Raw genomic sequence first — 20,893 nt, 5'->3', positions numbered from 1 at the left:
AAGGTACTCAAGGATACAGAGGTTTAATCGGATCATTTTTTGTAGAAAACCACAATGCTTTGGCATTTGTGGGCTCTTTGAAGAAAATCAGATTCAATATTCTTTCTATTTATTTTTTCTAAATCGGCAGTCGTAGTTTGCGAGGGGGAATCAAGCCCTTGACCTCCTAGTGAGGTGCAAGGATTCTGACCAACTAAAGAGCTTCAAAATTTTGTATATAAAGTTATCCCTGTATCACATTTGGAGGAAATAAATAATAGGGTATATTTACTCCAATAAGGGCGGCTCGGCCGAGCAAGGATCCTCTAAAGTGATTTTTTCCTAAAGTTTCCTAGAGTGCTACATTGTGTGGTTGAGATTTACTGGCAAGTCACATCAATTTTTCTGATGTGACTTGCCAGTAAATCTCAACCACACAATATAACACTCTAGGAAACTTTAGGGAAATTTCACTCTAGAGGATCCTTGGTGACCATTCTACTATTCACTTAAGTAAGGGGAGATGTTGCAAAAATATTTTAGATGATTGAAGAAGATATGAGAACAAAGATTAGATGTTGATGGCAAGTCCAGAACAGCCAAGGTAATTGGCAAATGAGCATGGTCTGGAACATCTCTAGCAAATCCTGAAGCAATATCAATAGCTAGAGACAAGACAAATCAATGGCTCTTCTTTTAGTTGAAACTATTGCTTTGTACAATAGGTATGCCCCTTCTTAGCCATATATTCAGTGCTTCACCATTAATGAATTATTGATACCTACCATAAACAAAATGAAGATAAACTTGTTACAGTAACAAGATTTTTTTTTTTTTGATCCTTGAAAAGCAGAGTTATATTCTACCTTATCTGCAAATAGAATTGTGGGCTACATATCTTATCCATATCTATTTTTGTCCTATGGTCAAACAATAATACATTCTTAGATATTTTCGGGTTATTTCCTTGGAATCAAGTAGGATGAATCCACATCAACTGGTGTAAATAACCGGGGTAAACAAATCAGTGTGTAATTCGCAACACGCTTATTGGTCTGTTTGCTTTCGAAAACAACAACAAAAAAATAAAATAAAATAAATTGTGAGCTTCTCTCTGGTTTCTCGCAGTACTATTTGTATTAAACCTTCAACCCGAAGATTAGAGTTTGGGGGTCCCTACTGAACCAAAAATGAACCGTGTGTCTTTTGTTTTAAGATTAGAGTTTTGGGGCCCCTACTGATCAACATAAATTGTTAACGCACATAGCTTTTTTTCTTGGGAAAAATATTGCTAAAGGTGATGATAGTTTCTCTTAAGTTATCATGTCAATTTGAGAGGGTGTTTAGATTTGGTAAACTTATATTTTAGAGAAATGGGGTGGTTGTTATGCGGCAATATGAGCCCATTTCGAGATCCGTTTCAATAATATAAATTATTCACATTTTAGAATACATTGAGTAGAACATACCTATAAAAAATCAAGTTGATCGGATATTATTAACCCTTTTTTTCACTCACATTTATACTCTGTTTTATACTTCAAACAACAATTGTCATTTATTTTTGTAGATACAAATGAATTTTGATGAAATGGTTAACAATGTCCAATCAACTTGATTTTTTATAAGTGTGTTCTACTCGATGTATATTTTAAAATGTGAACGGTTTGGATCATCAAAACGGGTCCTGAAATGGGACCATATTGCCCGCTATTGTTTCCATTTTTAGACTGATTTTAGTAATATGAATTTTTTACTTTTCATGAATCATTGAATAGAATATTAATGCAAAAAATTACGATGATATTGAATATCGATAACTATATATTTGAATCATATTTATTAAGAAAATAAATGATAAATATTATTTCAATAATAGTCATTCATCATTTTTTATAATACAAATTTAATTCAAACATATAATATAACTACCGATATCCCTTCTTAACTTTATATTGGTCGCTTCACTATTAATGAATTATTGATTACGTACCAAAAAAAATTTAGTTGAAGAAAAACTTTGTTACATTAAGACTCTGTTTGGATATCAAATTTTACAAAAAAAATAAAATAAAATAAAATAAAGGGGCATTTATTAATAAATCATATATCCATTATTTATGGACCTTTTAGTCCCATAAATATTCTTATAATTTCGTAAGTTCTATTTCATATTATAATTTCTCAAATCAAGCAATACCCACATTTAAAAAAGTAATAAGACAATAGTGCACACATTAGAATGATATTCCATTTTTACATTTTAAAAATGAGACATTTGACAAAAAGTTAATAAGACAATAGTATACAAATTAGAATGATGTTATATTGTCACATTTTAAAAATGACACATTTGACAAAAGTTTAATAAGATAATAGTGTGCAAATGAAACATACCCACATTTGAAATCTTCAAGAAATATATTAAAAGGACCTCATGGTGTATTTTTTTCAAATTCAATGAGACTAAATTGTTTGCAAGAAAATTCATGAAACTTTTTGGTACATGCTTTTCTAAGACAAAAACTTTTGAGTAAATTTATCAACCAAAAAAAAATGTAGGGAATGGAAAAAGGACGGGAAATGAAATAGGAAATAATGTTGGGATTAGTTCACCCATGTTATTTATGTGAGTCCTATATAATTATTAGTTATTATGTTGGTTTATACATGTTTTTGAGTTAGGATAGTATAGTGTGGATTACTTAATTGTATGAGAATTATATTTCTTATGAGCAAGCCATTATAAATGGGGATTTTTGTGATAAACCTCTCACTGTCTAATTTATCTTTCAAAAAGAAAAGAATTATATAGGTACTTTCAAAACTCCCTAATATTTTAAAATTTGTTTCTTTTACTATATTAACCTCATATCTATCAGCTCTCCTATTAAGCCATTTTCACAGTGTATTTCAGAGTAAAGTTTACTATGATTCAAAATAAAATTTTATATTGTTAAGAAAATCAACATGTTTTTAACCAGAGTAAAATTTCAGAATAAAATTTTACTTTGAATCATAGTGTAACAAGCCCGCGGGGGACCTCGCTACAGCTCGGACTCGACTTTTGTTGTCACGGTTCTAAATCTGAACCAAAGAGTCCAAATCCGGCAAATCGTTTTAGGAAAACTGATTTTTGAAAGAAGTGCCAAACATGGACTGCTTTGCCAGATACAGAGTCGCCACCTAAATATTTTATTTTGGGAAATTTAGGAAACCCTGACTCGGTGCCAAAAGGCCACGTGTCCGTCATCACCAAAGTTGCCTCGGCTCGGGAACTTGGGTACGATTGGGGAAGGTCACTTCGTGAGCACCCCCGCTCGCCCGGTCATAGACCGGCCTCTACTAACCATGATATCAATTTTTGAAAACATTGTGAGTTCTTATTCCGGTTATTAGCCTAGGTTACTATGTGATGCTCACAGTATATAAGTATAGACCGGGTCGCCCGAATTGGAACAAAACATTTCATGTTTGCTTTTGAAAATGGTTTGCTACCCGTAGGTAGGCTTGAAACATTTTGATGATTCATTCCAATTCAGATAACCCAACCTTCACCCACAGGCATTCAGGCAGATATATCAGATAAACACATAGCCTCATGGTAAGCATGCTATCATGGCATTCACTCACACACATGCAAGGATGCTAAAGCATAAAACTCACCGAGTACTCCAAGCCAAAATAGAAACTATATTAGAAATCATGCATGATCCTAAGTGTACAGAAATGCCTAATGCAACACATGCAAAATGCAACTATAGTAGGCTCGGCTATTCTAAGATGGCATATGAAATGCTACAACTAACATGTATTCAACTTGGTATTGAAAGTACAATGCAGTTAGTATGATGCGCCGAGCCCGATGCATGCAATACAGATGAATGATGCAAACATGCTGTCATACTGTATGCTAATTAAGATATGCCCTAATCTAACCATCAAAAGCGGATAAATAAAAGGGAGAAAGACGTGGGGTTGGAAGACATACATCACACTCACCCACACTTATTACAGTTGTGCCCTCGCTCGGAGGGTCCAAATAAATAATACAGTCCAAATATTACAGTCCCCAAATAAAAGAATATTACAGTCCAAAATATTACAGAATTCTAATTAATTAATGAATTAACTAAGAAAGCAAATAAAACTGGCGTGCAAGCCAGGGACTGCCTTGCTTCTGATGGATGATGCATGTCCGGGTTGTCTTGCGCGGAAATCCACCGGAATGCCCCAACTAGCCTCTGTTTGCACCTGTTCTTGAAATGTGTGCTGAGCCCTGAAAAATTGCTGATTCTTCGTTTTGCTGCAACAGAGAGCAGGAAAGGGGCATAGCAATGTATTTGCACAGATATATGCATGTCTCGATCCTCGTGCCACCAATCGCGCATACCGAGGCATGATGGCCGAGGAATCGAAATGCACAACTCAATATAGGATGAATGCACATGAAACTACAGCTAAAACCTAACTCCATCATGGATAATCCGGAGTGTCGGTGACTGGGGAATTGAGACACATTCCGTCACTCGGAGTACGAAATGTACCTCGTTTCCCGTGCCCGGGCTAACTCCTATTCCGGACATGGTGCAATGTGCATGATATGCATGAAATGCAACTAGGATACAATCCTAACATACTCAAAGCTATGAAAATGAGATGCCTCGAAATGCGTACACACAGGCACGCAAACCGAGAAAGTGACGGGATGTTGAAAATGAGATGCCTCGAAATGCGTGCACACGGGCACGCAAACCGAGGCGATGACAGATGCAATGAAAATGAGATGCCTCGAAGTACGTGCACACGGGCACGCAAACCGAGGCGATGACAGATGCAATGAAGATGAGATGTCTCGAAGTACGTGCACGCGGGCACGCAAACCGAGGCGATGACAGATGCAATGAAAATGAGATGCCTCGAAGTACGTGCACACGGGCACGCAAACCGAGGCGATGACAGATGCAATGAAGATGAGATGCCTCGAAGTACGTGCACGCGGGCACGCAAACCGAGGCGATGACAGATGCAATGAAGATGAGATGCCTCGAAGTACGTGCACGCGGGCACGCAAACCGAGGCGATGACAGGTGCAATGAAAATGAGATGCCTCGAAGTACGTGCACACGGGCACGCAAACCGAGGCGGTGCTAAAGTGACATGGAAATGAGATGCCTCGAAGTATGTGCACACGGGCACGCAAACCGAGGCGGTGCTAAAGTGACATGGAAATGAGATGCCTCGAAGTACGTGCACACGGGCACGCAAATCGAGGCGATGACATGAAAAAAGACAAATGAGCTTATACCAGCATGAGTGAGCCTCAGCCACACTCACATAGGATGCCGACGGATAAAAAAGGAGTGCCTCGAAATGCGTGCACACGGCCACGCAAACCGAGGCGATGACAAAATATTATGAAATGACATGGAAATGACAAATGGGCTTATACTAACATGAGAGAGCCTCAGCCGCACTCACATAAGATGCCGATGGCAGAAAATGAGGTGCCTCGAAATGCGTGCACACGGGCACGCAAACCGAGGCGGTGCATACGCAATGCAAATGACATGGAAAATGACAAATGGACTTATACTAACATGAGAGAGCCTCAGCCACACTCACATAAGATGCCGATGGCAGAAAATGAAGTGCCTCGAAATGCGTGCACACGGGCACGCAAATCGAGGCAATGCATACGCAATGCAAATGACATGAAAAATGACAAATGGACTTATACTAACATGAGAGAGCCTCAGCCACACTCACATAAGATGCCGGTGGCAGAAAATGAAGTGCCTCGAAATGCGTGCACACGGGCACGCAAACCGAGGCAATGATAAAATGCAATGAAACATGGCAAAAATGATATGCAAGCATGCTAATGGAATTTCAGCAACAAAATATGGGGGAAAACAGTCCCGAAATGAAGCGAAATGACATGAAATGCAAAGAAATGACCCGAAATGCAACATTAGGCATCCGAAATGGCCTATAGCCATACTAAACATGCACAACATGGACATGCAATGCGAAGACAGAAGCTAGACAGTCCCAAAATAAGCACTTTTCCAGTTATAAACATGGCCAAACAGCAAGTATAGGTATGGCGAAAATAGCATGCAAGAATAGGGGCCAAAAGAGGGGTAATGAAGCAAGTGGTATAAGCAAAACTCAAACTGAAAAATTTCCTTCTACAACACTGAAGATGGACCAAAAATATGAACATTTACAGTATATGGCAGCCTCAAAATCAGTATACAAACATGCTAAAAATATGATGCAAAATAAGGCTCAAAAGGTGCTAAAACATGAAGTGTATAAAATAATCACCAAACAGAAAAAAAGTGTGAATGAAACATGAAGTATAGGCCAAACTAAGACCACTTTCAGTTCGGACTAAGGTCCAAAAACAGAAGCAAAGAGGGCTATTAATTTATGCAAAAATGGGGCTAAATAGGGGATATAACTACAAGTGACATATGGAAACACCAAACAATGTTGAGCCCTTCTCCAATGTTGAAGAGGGACTCAAAATATGCCTCATATCAGTTTACAAAATGCTCGAAAATAAATTGCTCATGGGTCAAAAATAGCATGCAAAATTATGACATACAAGATGGTCAATGAAGCAAGTGTATTATGGAGGGCTCAAACAGGGTAGAGCCCTTAATGAGAAGTGAAGATGAGCTCAAAATATGGCCCTTTTCAGTTAGGGCCGAAGCTTGAAACCAAAAAGTAATGAGGCTTAGAAATAGATCAAAGGAAAGGGTCAAAAGGATCAAAGTGTAACTTACCCTTGAAGATCCAAGCTTTTGTTACTTCTTGGGTTGATTTGCAGCTTCTTTAGCCTTCAAGAATCCCTCCTAGCTTCTGGAAATGAGATGGTGGTGGTGGAGCTTGGTGGTGTAGAAGGAATGAAGATTATAGACTTAGGGTTTTTTGAAGAATTGAAGAAGAAGACAATGGAGTTTAGGGTTTGTCCTTGGAGAAGAATTTTTCTAACCCTCATGAAGAAGACCCTCAGCTGGTTATAAGGTCAAGAAAGGGGTGTAAAAGGGGGGTGAGTTGGAGAGGAATCCTCTCTCCCAAAATATCCCCTGGATACAGAAAATATCTGGGGGATATTGCCCCACAGCTGGAAAGGATACAGTGAGGAGAGCACGGCCGGCCGCTCACTTTTGCTGGAGGTGGCCGGCCGGCCACACCCCCTAGCCGGCCGGCTAGGGGTCAAAAGGGTCAACCAGCTTTTCTGGCCGGCCAGGTATTGGGGAGGTAGCCCTATGTGTGTACAACACAACCATGTAATTGAAATTCCAAGAAAGTGGGCCCAAGGGGTTCAACAATGGCTCGGAAAGAGGGGGTCAAAAGGGTCAAGTTGACTTACTGGCCGGCCATGAACTTTTAGGGGCCTCTCAGGTGTGTACATCACAGATATGTGGTTCAAAGTTCAAGAAAAAAGGTCCAAGAGGTTCAACATTAGCCCGGAAGAAAGGGGTCAAAAGGGTCAGGTGACCTTAATGGCCGGCCATGAACTTTTAGGGGCCTCTCAGGTGTGTAGATCACAGATACGTGGTTGAAAGTTGGCAACGCTAGCTCTAAGGTATTCAACATTAGCCCGGAAGTGCGAAAAACGGGCGCCGGGAGGCTCGGGAGGAGAGATAACTGGTTGCTGCAACAATTGCTGGCCTCCCACCCTTCAGTGACCTTCCTCGGGATAAAACAGAGGTACCTACCAAAAATGAGCGAAAACCGTTGCAAAACGAATGTTCCGGAGCCAAAACACGCAGTTCGGGGTCCTGGAAATGGGCTGTTAAGCACCGAAAATTGTATTCGACCTCGAAGTGGGTTTCTCAGCCCCCAGTGTCCCTCAAAATGGATGAAATAAGATGTATGCCAAAAATCAGAGCAATAGGAGATGGTTAAGCGGTCCCGAACCGAGGCACACGGCCTGACGGCTCCGAAAACCGGGAACCGGACTCCGAAATGGGCAAAATGGCCTACGGCCACCAAATGTAGCCTACGGACATTGAGAGATGGTCTACGGGACCTCTCCCTCCCTTCAGGAAAAGAAACAGAGAAAACCGAGTCTGGTTCGCAAACCGAGACAAGGCACAGAAAAGGGTTCGGAAGTCCGGAGGCAGGGCTTACGGCCGCGACTCTGAAACTTCTGAACGAGCACATTATACAACATCACCAAGCGCTCAATTGGCAACGTCTGAGTCTTAAGGTCGGTCAAAAATGGGGTGTCTACACATAGTAAACTTTACTCTGATTCAGAATAAAACTTTACTCTGAAAGTATAATCTTACTTTGAATTAAAGTAAAATTTTACTTTGAAAGTACAATTTTACTCTGAATCAGAGTAAAGTTTATTATGATTCAAAGTAAAATTTTATATCGTTAAGCAAATCAACATGTTTTTAACTAGAGTAAAATTTCAAAGTAAAATTTTACTTTGAATCATAGTAACTTTACTCTGATTTAGATTAAAATTTTACTCTGAAAGTACAATTTTACTATGTTCTAAGGAGAGTATCCACTTTGAATCACACTAAGTGTCATGTATTAATAACCTTGCATGTTTGGTTACTGAGAAAATCACAGAAACATAACAAAAAAACCAAATATAGTTTGGTTGTTGAGAAAATCAACATGTTTTTAATCAGAATAAAATTTTACTATACCAAATCTGTCTCATACATACATACAATCACACACTCACAGATATACATACATACATACACTCACTCACTCACAGATATACATATATACGCTCACACACTCACAGATATACATACATACACTCACTCAAAGATATACATACATATACTCACAAATATACATACATACACTCACTTACCGATATATATACATATTTACATGTATGTATAAGTCATATATACGTACATACATGCACACACACACACACACACACACACACACACACACATATATGTATATATCTCCACATATACATACATCCCTACATACAAAATGTATGTCTATGTGTATGTATGTATTTATCTTGTGCGACGATTATTCAACGCCATCAACGACAGAGGAAGAGCAGAGCAGCGGCGGGACTAGATCTATTCACTACGTGACCAAATCTTGTCTGGTAGTGGTTAGATCTCGTCGCCAGAGATTGTGAGGATGGATGAAGTGAGACCGATGGCCGGCGGCGATAGGGGGGAGAGATTGACGGGTAGCCTTTGACATGGCTATGAAGAGAAGCTGTGTTTAGAGGAGAATGAGATAGACGAAGAAAGTGGAGAGAGAGTGGGTGGAGAATGTGGGAAGATTTAGTTGAGGGTATAATAGTCTGATAAAATATTTAAATAATAAATTTTGTCATTTATACAAGACTTTATAATTATGAGGGGGTTTAAAAAGTATAATTTTTTTCTTAGACCTTTTAACAATGAAAGGAAGGTAAAGGGAGTTTATAACCAAATTTGCATTATAAATAGGGTAATTCTATGGTACACACTTATATGCAAGTTATACCATTTGTGATATTGATTATCACAAATGGCATAACTCAATATTATGAGAGTCATAATTAAAAAAATAAATAAATAAATGGAGTTATAGCCAAACATCAAAAGGTATAAGAAAGAACTCTTAGATCATAACAAAAATAATGTCATAATTAATATCTCAATGAATTATAGCTAACAACACAGTATATGATAACCAAAGGCACAAAAGTCGTAACTAACGATGTGTAACCATATGAGCTATAGGTTTTGGTTAGAGAACAATGAGAGAAAATGGACATATAAAGGGTAAGAGAAAAAAATAGCATAAAGCATCAGAATGATTAAAGGCTCAACTATATCTTTGGCGATAGGGTTCATGTAGTGATGTGAGTTTTGAGTATTTTGAGTATTTTGATCATCTCATCTATATCATCTATTTTATTAGTGTAGTGGAATGTCTCTCTTTTGTAAATGTAGGCAATTTGCGTCAAATCACATAAACCTCTATGTGTGTATATTTTTCTTTGTAGTGTGTGCATAGTTGTGCTTCCATTCTCTTTCGGGGGACATGGAATGAACCCCAACAAAAAATGCATTTAAATTGGTACAACTCAAAAATAATTGTACTTTCATAAAGTGTACGTGAAAACTGTGACACGATACACAATTCTCACTTGTTTTAATTTGCATTTTTATGAAAGTATAATTACTTTGTATTATTACCCTTTAAATGCAATTTAATGAATTATAGCTTAGATTTTTGTTTCACTTTTCTACATTTTCCTTTCTCTCTACTAATTCTCGCTTGAATCTTCATCCAAATACTTTATTTAAGTTCTACATGGAACTTGCAAGACTCAAATGGTGGTTTTTTTAGGAATTTTTATTAGACTAAGGCAGGTTAGCTAGTAATATGGTTATATTTGATACAGTTTATTGGAACTAGTTATATTTATATTTAATTTGAGAATATGCGTTGAAGTGTTTAGTGCATTTTTTTGTTACAAGTTATGAGATAAAAAATAATTTAAATATATTATAACAAACTCACAGATATAATGTTTGTAGTTTTTGCATTTTGATTATCAATAAGCTTGCAACAGGTTGTTACCAAACAGTCCATATACTCTATGCTATATGAATTTTGGGATAGTGAAGGAAAAACAGAGTTTACTCTGGCATAACTGAAATACAGAGATAGGTCATCATGACACATGCATCACCGTAAGGTTAATCTACTGTCACAAATTAAAGTTTTGAAGACAAAAACTTTAAGGATAAAATTATTTTTAGAGAATATTTTAATGGTTGAAAGTTTTATTATTGTATATTTAACTACGAAATTAGATATTTAATGATAAATTACCTGTTTTTTAATTCAAATTTTGTCTAAAAAAAAATATTTTTGCAACTTAAAATTATTTTATACCTACAAATATATTTAAAATGTTATCGTTAAAAATCATTTATATTTTACTTTTCAAGGCTAGTGAAATAATCTCGGAGAACCAATATGTATGTTAATGTACACTAAGCCTAACCCACTAACCTAACCCACTACATCCACCCCACTAAACCTAACACACTTACCATCTCCACTACCACCCACCACCTCCACTACCATCCACTACCACCACTCACTTACCTCACACCTCTCCTATATAATAGCTTGTAACATACAAATCAATACACAACAATCTTGTAATCAATCAATCAATAATATACATCAGTTTATTTTACATGGTATCAGAGCAGGTTTAGAACCTAATAGTTTCGCTTCCCCGGCGGGCGGCAATCTCGCCTTGGCCGCCCGCCGGACCTCAACCTATTCAGCTTATTTTCTACACATGCCTTCTCTCTCTCTGTCTCTCTCTGAAAATCCATATCAATTACTTTAAAGTTGGTTTTTTCGTATCTCGCTTTACCTTCCTCAGCAAGAGCCTTGGCGAATCCTTCTGTGGTACCAGTCTGCTTTACCTTCGTCTTTCCGTCATCGACCTCCGGTTCCAGCTCCGGCTCCGTCGTCACCATCAGAGGTTTCAAAGGCTCGGCCATCTTGGAAGACTTCTGGCCGGCCGATCGCTGCCACACCAGCACCACCACGCAGCCGATCAGCACCGCCACTGACGTTGTGAGAATCATCAGTAGCTCCCGATTCTCCACCAGCGCCGCCAGAGGCGAATCGCCGGAGCCCGACAACACATTCGATAGGAGGTCCATGCTCCATCCCTAGCGTTGTTCAATCCGGACAAAATCATACTACATCGATAGAGAGAGAAAGAGAAGGATATGTCGTCGCCTGACATTAATGGAATGATGGACAACTCGAAGGAGCTCGATCGGTTAAGGAAAGAGCAAGAGGACGTTCTCAGCGAGATCAACAAGATGCACAAGAAGCTCCAAACAACTCCTGAGGTGGTTGAGAAGCCTGGTGATAATTCCTTGGCACGGCTTAAGATGTTGTATACACAAGCCAAAGAACTTTCAGATAGTGAATTGACTGTTTCGAATCAGTTATTAGATTCCCACCTTCCTCTTTTTCAGCTTTTTCTTTATTTTTTCATTCTAAACTATTTTCCCACCGCCCCACTCCAACCCCGCATCACCTTTTGTCCCCCTCGTTTCTTTTTCTTTTCATCTTATCCACCCCCAGGTCACATGCTTTCCATTACTTTATTATTATTATTATTATTATTATTAAAAAAAAAAAAAAAAACAAAACAAAACAAAACAAAAAAAAAAAAAAAAAAAAATGTAGACTCCAATTCCGACTGTCCTCTTCTTCTTTCTCTTATCTCTTCTCGGGTTGCATTTTCAAAGGAAAAGCTGAGCATACACAGCACCCCACTCATCACCTTTTTTTATTTTTTTACTTTTCTTCTTTTATTTCTTTATTTTTTCTTTACATCACTCAATCTCCCTCTCTCTCCTCTTTTCTCACTTTATTTTTTCCCACTCATATTTTTTTTTGGTTCCATCTTTCCACCCACGCATGTTTCCCACTTTCTGCTTTCTCCATTCATATTTTATTTTTATTCTTCTTATTATTCAAAAAAAAAAAAAACCACAAAAACAAAAAAAAAAAAAAAAAAAAAAACAAACAAACAAAGAGGAAGAAGACGAACTGCAAACTCCTTTTATTTATATCGGGCTTCACCCCGATCACCATTTTACACAAAAAAAAAAAAAAAAAAAAAAAAAAAAAACAAACAAACACAAACAAAACAACAAACACAAACAAAACAACCACACCCACAGTGGGATTTTTCTTCTTCCTTCTCTACTCTGTCGCCGGTCTCTTCTTTTTTCCTCCGTCCTGGCCAGCCCTTGCCGGTGTTGCCTCCGGATTTCTCACGCCACCGAGCACATTTACTCCCTGCTCCTCCACTGCCGCATATGGCGGCCCTCCAAATCGGAACATCACGGTGGCCTTCCGCTTCAGCTCCTTGTTTTCTGCCCTTAGCACGCTTATCTCTGCTCGCGCATCCTTATACATGCGTTGGAGCAGAGCCAGCTGGGAGTTTAAATGCTGCACCTCATTTGTCCTACTCTGCAGCCGGTTCGACAAGTTTGTGACCGCCGTCATGCTTTCCACACATGCCTTCAGAGTATACTGATTGGCCTCCACATCCGACTGCACAGCCATTTTTTGCTCCACCGACTGCATCGGAAAGTTCAACGGAGCAAACCCAGTGGTGTTTGGTTGAGGTTCACGGGACACCGCACCTGCTATCTCTCTTGTGGACTCGTTGAGGTCGGGAAAGAGAGTAAGTAGACCACGGGACGACGAAGCCATTTTCTCTCGCAACAGAGTGTTACAGACTCTCTCTCTCAGCACAACAGTGTTACAGCCTCTCTCTCTCAGCACAACGCAGACTTCTTCAGAGGTTTCTCTCAGTTTCTTGTCTGAGCCTCTGCCTCGGCCTCAGCCCCGTCTTGGTTAAATAGCCGAGGCAGCCACGCGCATCGCGCGCCTCTTCTCGTCGACAAACTGGCACGCCTTTTCATGGCACGCCTTTTGATGCATTCGGGCACGCCTTTTGATGGCACGCCTTTTGAGGGTGCGGGCACACCTTTTGAGGGCACGACTTTTGAGGGCTCGATATCTACATCCATGTATATTTTTTGGGCAGCCTATATACACACTCATACAGTGTCTTCTACACCGGTCAGCTTTATCAATCCCTTTGTTTCAACCTCAAATAGGTTTCTATCTTCACACCTATTTGAGTTTGAGGGGGGGTTATACCAGTATCATGTATAAGTCGCTCATGGCGCACTCCCTAAGTCGCCTCCTCGGTGCACCACCACAGCTTCTACAACGGTCTGACATGACCCCATAAACTGTCTTCTCCTCGGTGCACCACCACAGCTGCTACAACGGTCCGACATGACCCCGTAAACTGTCTTCTACATCGGTCTGACACGACCACACAGTGTCTGCTACATCGGTCCGACATGACCCCGTAAACTGTCTTCTACATCGGTCCGACATGACCTCGTAAACTGTCTTCACACCGGTCCGACATGACCCCGTAAACTGTCCTTCTACAACGGTCCGACATGACCCCATAAACTGTCTTCTACAACGGTCCGACATGACCCCGTAAACTGTCCTGCTACAACGGTCCGACATGACCCCGTAAACTGTCTTCTACATCGGTCTGACACGACCACACAGTGTCTGCTACATCGGTCCGACATGACCCCGTAAACTGTCTTCTACATCGGTCCGACATGACCCCATAAACTGTCTTCTACAACGGTCTGACACGACCACACAGTGTCTGCTTCAACGGTCCGACATGACCCCGTAAACTGTCTGCTACAACGGTCTGACACGACCATACCGTGTCTCCTATCCTGTTTTATTTTATTTATCAGTTTATTTTTTTCTGTTTTGTAACTCTCTCCAAACTCAAGTTGGTTTGTGTCTAACCTCCTTGAGTTTGAGGGGGGCTGTTAATGTACACTAAGCCTAACCCACTAACCTAACCCACTACATCCACCCCACTAAACCTAACACACTTACCATCTCCACTACCACCCACCACCTCCACTACCATCCACTACCACCACTCACTTACCTCACACATCTCCTATATAATAGCTTGTAACATACAAATCAATACACAACAATCTTGTAATCAATCAATCAATAATATACATCAGTTTATTTTACAATGTAATTGAAAGGCTTCACACACACAGCCACCGCGGATCCAGCGCCATTACATTATAAGCTCTACAAGAGATAGACTTAGGCAGTGGTGGGCTCTTAGAAGAAAATCAGATTTAATATATATATATATATATATTATTTTTTTTTTGTAGATCGGACGGAGGCTGTAGTTGGAGAGGGGACTTGCATCCTTGACCTACTAGTGAGGTGCAATAATTCTGACCAATTAGAGAGGTTTAAAAAGGTTCGGCTCCAAGTCATGCTTAGGCTCATACGATTCATCATAAGTTTCGTTTTAATAATTTAAATTTTTTATTTTGTAAGGTTCTTTATATATGACATTCGTCAAAAAAATTAAGTTGACCTAATGATTATATCCTTTTTATTTTTAAAAACACTCTTGTCGTCTATGTTTTTAGACAGCATATAAATTAATATCTATACACAGGAAGATATATAAACAATTTTTGGATAACACGGTGCTTTTAGTCATTTTTAGTATTTGTGGCTGAAAAACATTAAACATAAAATAGGAAAAAAATTGTTTTGTTTCCTTGACTAGATTTTCAAGATCAATATTTTATATTTTTTTTGTAACTAGGAATGCTCACAAAAAATTGTGCACAATAGTTTCCACAACCACAATTCCCAAATATAGCGAAGGCAGGCAAACTATGTAACATTTATGTTCTTACAAAACAAGGGAAAGTTGTACATTGAAATGCATTTTCAAAAACAACCACTAGACTTACAGAAATATAGAAATAGATCTATTCTGCAATATATGAATTTTCCAAGCAACAACTTCGATAATTCATCATTTCTTAATTTAAATGAAACACACTTGATTGGGAAAACAAAAATAATTAATTTTTCAGTTGCCTAACATAAGAAAGCATGGTGAAAACAGTCTGTAGCGCGGTGAGTAGGAGCAAGATGATAGCAGCAAGAACCGAAGCCAATTTCCATGGACTGTTAAGGTAATTCCGCCATAAGCTTGCCATCCACACGTTTCGGCGTCGCCCACAATGCATATTCACGTCATTGGAAACTTCAGAGTAACTGAAGCGACCATCGGAAGATATCATGATGAACTTGTTTAAGTTGGACCACATGGTATGAACCTCTGCATCATCACGTACCCAATCTTCAATAATTCCATTGCTACGTAGTAATTGAACATCATTCGAGGAATTGATGAGGCAATTCATGAAGCTGATATAGTCGCAAACATATCTTGGTTTATTACTTGCAAGATACTGCTCGTATGCAATTAGATTTCTAAGGAAAGATTCTGTATAATCTGCAATGCGTAAAGGTGGGATTTGTAATACCCCATTTATGAACTGTATATGGAGCACATCGCTTGTATCAAGCTTCTTGAATCGAACCCCAGACATTCGAAGATCTGTTGCAGAATTTATGAGCCATTGGTCTACCTTCACATTTCTATGGCTCTCAGCAAATGAAAAGCACCAACTATTATGTACCAGGTCAAGTAGATGCTTGACGTCTTTGACCGAAATTCCTGCAGGAGCTACTAATTTTTTGTTTGATATGATATAGTTTAGAAAACATATGGCCATAGAAATGATTTCGTCTTGCGGGCCTGGAAACTTAGTCATGTCAAACAACTGGGCAATGATAAAGAATGGAAGTTGATTTTCAAGTAAGATCAAATCTCGTCGTAGGCAAAATCTGATCTGGTCTGATTGGAAAATAAGGTCATCCTCTTCCACTAGATCTCTCATATTAAACTTGCGCAATAACTCAACAATGAAGCATCCGTCAACAAGCATCATCTCCACAAAGTCATCTGTGTCAAGCCTGACGGTTTCTGCTTCATAACATTTGCGTGCTTTTTCTTCCAATTGCCTTATGGCCATGACTAGATTATCGACAAGTGTCTCTTCTCCTCGCTTGAGAATGTGTTGTAGGTACCGTAATTTGTGTTTTTCCATTTGTTGTAGGTCAACTTTACCACGATGGTAAGGACCAATAGCGACTATTACTGGTTCATAGGCTTTCTCATTTACCCTACGTAGTTGATCATGCACTCTGCAGATACAATGCTTTGAGGATGTATGACACAATCCAGCTAGTTTTTCATCAATGCGAATGGAAACATGATCTCTGCTTCTCGACATGTTCATCTCCTAGTAGTACAAACCTAACAAATTGTTAAAATTTCGTCTAAAAGTAGGGTACAATTCCTATTCCCAAGATCGTACATACATAACTTGGTTTGATTTAAATGAAATTTCCGACCAGATGAGTTTTTTAGGAAGAAAAAAAGGAAATTGCAATTCAGTTGGTAGAAAACAATGGACAAAAAGTTATAAACTGTTTGTACTTAGTAGTCACTTCGATTAAGGACCAAATTATGAAATTATATTTGTTTGGTTCAATTTTTCAAAAACTGTTTTTAGATGAGTTTTCTACTGAAATCAAAGTGGAAGTTCCTTGACAATCCCAATTGTGTGAAGAGTGCAAAATATTTGGTCACACTAGAAGTTTGTGTTCAAGTAAGCCGAAAACTCAAGTTCTAATTAAACTCAAACAAGAGTGGAAGGCTGCGGAAGTGACTGTGACAATTGAAGTTAAGCCAAGTGAAGGGGTAGAAGTGAAAAAGAAAAAGGTTGGAAGTTGTTGATGCTCTTTGGGTTAATATTGTTTCTAATAACCATCTTCTATCTTCATTAAATGTGTTTGATGTTCTCATCACTTGTGTAGTTATGAGGGGTTTCCTTCTTGTGTTGATCCTAAAAGTGTGAATAATGTGAACTGCTCTCATTTGGAAGTGATCAACCCCTCAGTGGAAGTTAACTGTAATCCGAATGAAGGGGTTTCAAAGGAAAAGAAAGAAATTGAGGAGGACGTGGGTAATTTAAATGAGTTAGCTCTTTAACAATCTTCACATCCCAAAGGGGCTCCTCAGATCCTTTCTGATGGAATATTCAGAATCCCTATTTATTAATTTGTTTATGTAAGCTTTATAAAGGGATGTGTTTCACACTACTTCTGTAAGCTTTGAATTATTTTGACTGGTGCATCCAAATCAAAATGCCAATTGGAGTCCTAGTTAGACTCAATAGCTTCTCTTTTCTTTTCTTTTTTTCTTTTTTTTTTTAAACATGTATATGATTGGATACTATGGATTGTGGGAGTTGTTCCTCATATTTTATTCTAAATTAAATAGGATTTTATTCTTGCTTACATTATGGAGATGATTACTAGTACCTAAAATAAAATTAAATATAGAAAAAAATATTGCGATATGTGTCTCATAAAATGGTCTCGAAGAATAGGAGGGCGCAGTACCTTCTCAATGTGCAAGAGTTGCTCAACCATTTGACCAACATCATGACTCCACGTGAACATGGCCAAGCATCATCATGACCAAGAAGCTTATGTCAACTGGTTTAACAGGGACAAAAGTGCACACTTTGCCTTGTTGAGTTGCATGCACGATGATCTCATTGAGGAATTGGAGAAGTTTGACAGCACAAAGGACAACAAAGAGGAGTTAGACGAGGAAGGGCTCAGAATTGGGTGCCAAAGGATGACATAGTGACCAAGCATCACAGAAGCAAGCGCGGATGAAAGAATGACACTCAAATGCTACAATTGTGGACAAAAAGGTCAGTTGCACTTAAGAGTGCACTAAGTCAAAGATCCATTAGATCTAGTCCATTATGACATTTATGGACTAATGAATGTTAAGTCACAACATGGCGCATCGTACTCTAGAAACTTTATAGACGTTTTCTCGCATTTTGACTCAATATTTATGTTAGCTCACTGCTCTAAAGCTTTGAATTGTTTCAAACGTTTCATAACAGAGGTTGAGAAAGCTTATCTCTTTTATTTTTATTATAAGAATCAATGTGCATAACAATCAAATGACCATGGTGTATTTTGAAAGCTTTCAAAGACTCTTTTTTTTCTCTCTCTCTTAGTTCTCTCTAAGGTCTCATTAGACACTTAGGCCATGCTTGTTTGGGCGGACATGTGCTTGAGATTGGACTAATAGTTCAATAAAATTATTAATTCGATATTTAGTTAAAAATTTTAAGTACGGACTAATAATCCATCCAGATATGTTATCCCGCATATAATGGACTATTCAATTCCACATAGGGGTTGGGATACAAATTGGAGGATTAAGTCAAAATCTGGACTAACTTATCAAATGACCATAATAGAGGTATTATGGTCAATATATTGGATGTCCTATGTCCTGTCATATCCTATTCATTCCAATCTCCTTAAACAAACATCGAATTGGATAATATTTTGTTAATCCCTCTTTATAATCTTAACTCAATCCAAACATAGAATATGATACACAATCTAAAGGGATTCGTAGTACTAGGACTATTAGTCATTGGAATGCTAATTCAACCTAATCCAGTCCACCCAAACAAACATGACCTTAGGGTTTTGGAACCTGTAGCTGCGTAGAGGACTCTTGTAGCCATTTTATTCGCGAGGAAAACAACTAGAAATTGTGTGGAAGGAGCTTGTAAAACAGGCTTTCAATTTTACCATTTTATTCTACATCAGGTATTGATAAGGCATACAAAAGATCTCTGCAAATCAAAAAATTCTTCCATTCAATATCAACATCCTTACCAGCAAAAATTCAAAATATTCCTGTAATTGACATTTATTTATGTAAACAAAAAAACAAAAAAAAATAGAGAACAAGACTTAAAATCAAGATCATGAATTTGACAAAGTAAGTCCTTACCACTTGAGCAGGCACTTAATATGCATTTTTTGTCCTCATTATTCTTATACTAATATATTTTTTAAAATTGCACACGCATTGCATACGAGGCTCTATAGTAATAATAATTATGAGACAAAACCAAAAGAAAAAAATTAATAAATTTCATTTTGAGGCTTGATGGATTAATACTGTGTTTGGTTGGGGGATTTGGAGAGGGATTTGAAAAAAGAAATGAAAAATGTGTGAGAAACTAGGTAAAATATAAGTATATTTTATCACATTTCACCTAACTTTTCTATTTCCCTTTCCAAATCCATTCTCAAATCCCCCAACCAAACACAACGTAAGTGTTTTATGAATTAAAACATAGTCCACCATAATTATTTTAAACTTATAAGGCGTGATGGATTGATTGTCTCCAAATCTCAACAGAGATTAGTGTAAAAATTATAGAGAAAGTCAGTTAATATCTTGGATTATGGAATATAAGTGTTAAAATTAAGGGAGGAAAACATATGATCATTAAATGTCTCTGATAACATGATCGGTAATTTCATTTAACAAAATTCTGCAAGGAAATTGGCGCTGTGAATATAATTAAGTACACTATAAGATGTGAGCAAATAAAGGAGCAATCATGCATGCAAATTAAAAAAATGATGGACAGACAGAGGCAGTAATTAGAAAACAAAACCATGTTTGTAAACTCATAAAACATACATGTTAAAAGCTTAATCTTGCTCATCCACTCTCTTCGGTCACCTGAGAAATTGCTCTGTGATTGAAATTGAAAAAAGAGAGGCACTTAATATCTATAAAACAGAGTAGGAAGTGATTTGCAGCACTTCAGATTGTGTATTGCTTTATTTTAAGAAATGGGTAAATTATACTTACCTTCCGAAGATTCTAAGAAAATACAATTAGACTTACATTTTTAATATAATTATGCTGATTTTTTTTTAAGATTTAAATCATATAATATGGTCAATTTTCATCAATAATTCATTAGTCGTATAAATAAAAAATAATAATATTATTTATTTTAGTATTTACCAATCCTTAACATTAGTTTTATTCTCTCTGACCATACTAAGAGAGAAATTAATATAATTATATTCAAAGGGTGTAAGACACTGTATTTTCTTTAAAATTGGTGAGTGTAACTTACCCTTTATTGTCTCAGTAATTTTTAGATCTCGAGACAAGTTGTAATTAGATCCATTATGCATAACACTATTTCAGAAAGTAACGAAATACAGTCCTGCAATAGAATTAATTATACATCACTTTTATATTTTTATTAAATTCTCACTTTAGACTACTGTCAATTTTGAAGATGAAATTGTGTCTGTTTGGTGCAGCTTAAAAGCTGCTTATTTCAACTTTCAGCTTAATTTAAGTTATTTTGATGTGTTTAGTTTAACTTATAACTTATAACTTATAGCTTTTTAGAAGTCAGAAATCAGCTTATTCTTTGAGTGGGGCAGGAGATGCTAATTTATAAGTCAGAAA

At 37.7% G+C, this 20,893-nt stretch overlaps 1 protein-coding gene and 1 long non-coding RNA gene across 2 annotated transcripts; both read right to left on the bottom strand.

Moving 5' to 3' along the window:
• Positions 1-11,152: 11,152 nt before the first annotated feature.
• LOC145794994 (uncharacterized) lies at positions 11,153-14,593 on the bottom strand. Its single transcript, XR_014335047.1, has 2 exons — positions 14,172-14,593; positions 11,153-13,962 (listed from the first exon to the last, which is right to left on the bottom strand). It is a non-coding gene; the product is annotated as an uncharacterized LOC145794994 (long non-coding RNA).
• A 919-nt stretch (positions 14,594-15,512) lies between these two features.
• On the bottom strand, positions 15,513-16,793 carry LOC145795659 (UPF0481 protein At3g47200-like). Its single transcript, XM_082880502.1, has one exon. It carries the CDS (start codon positions 16,791-16,793, stop codon positions 15,513-15,515), a length of 1,281 nt encoding a protein of 426 aa, XP_082736628.1.
• Positions 16,794-20,893: the final 4,100 nt, after the last annotated feature.

This window comes from Camellia sinensis, chromosome 7 (assembly GCF_055761805.1).
Source record: "Camellia sinensis isolate YWXY chromosome 7, ASM5576180v1, whole genome shotgun sequence".
Classification (NCBI taxonomy): Eukaryota; Viridiplantae; Streptophyta; class Magnoliopsida; order Ericales; family Theaceae; genus Camellia; species Camellia sinensis.
This window is presented reverse-complemented; position numbering and strand designations above follow the sequence as displayed.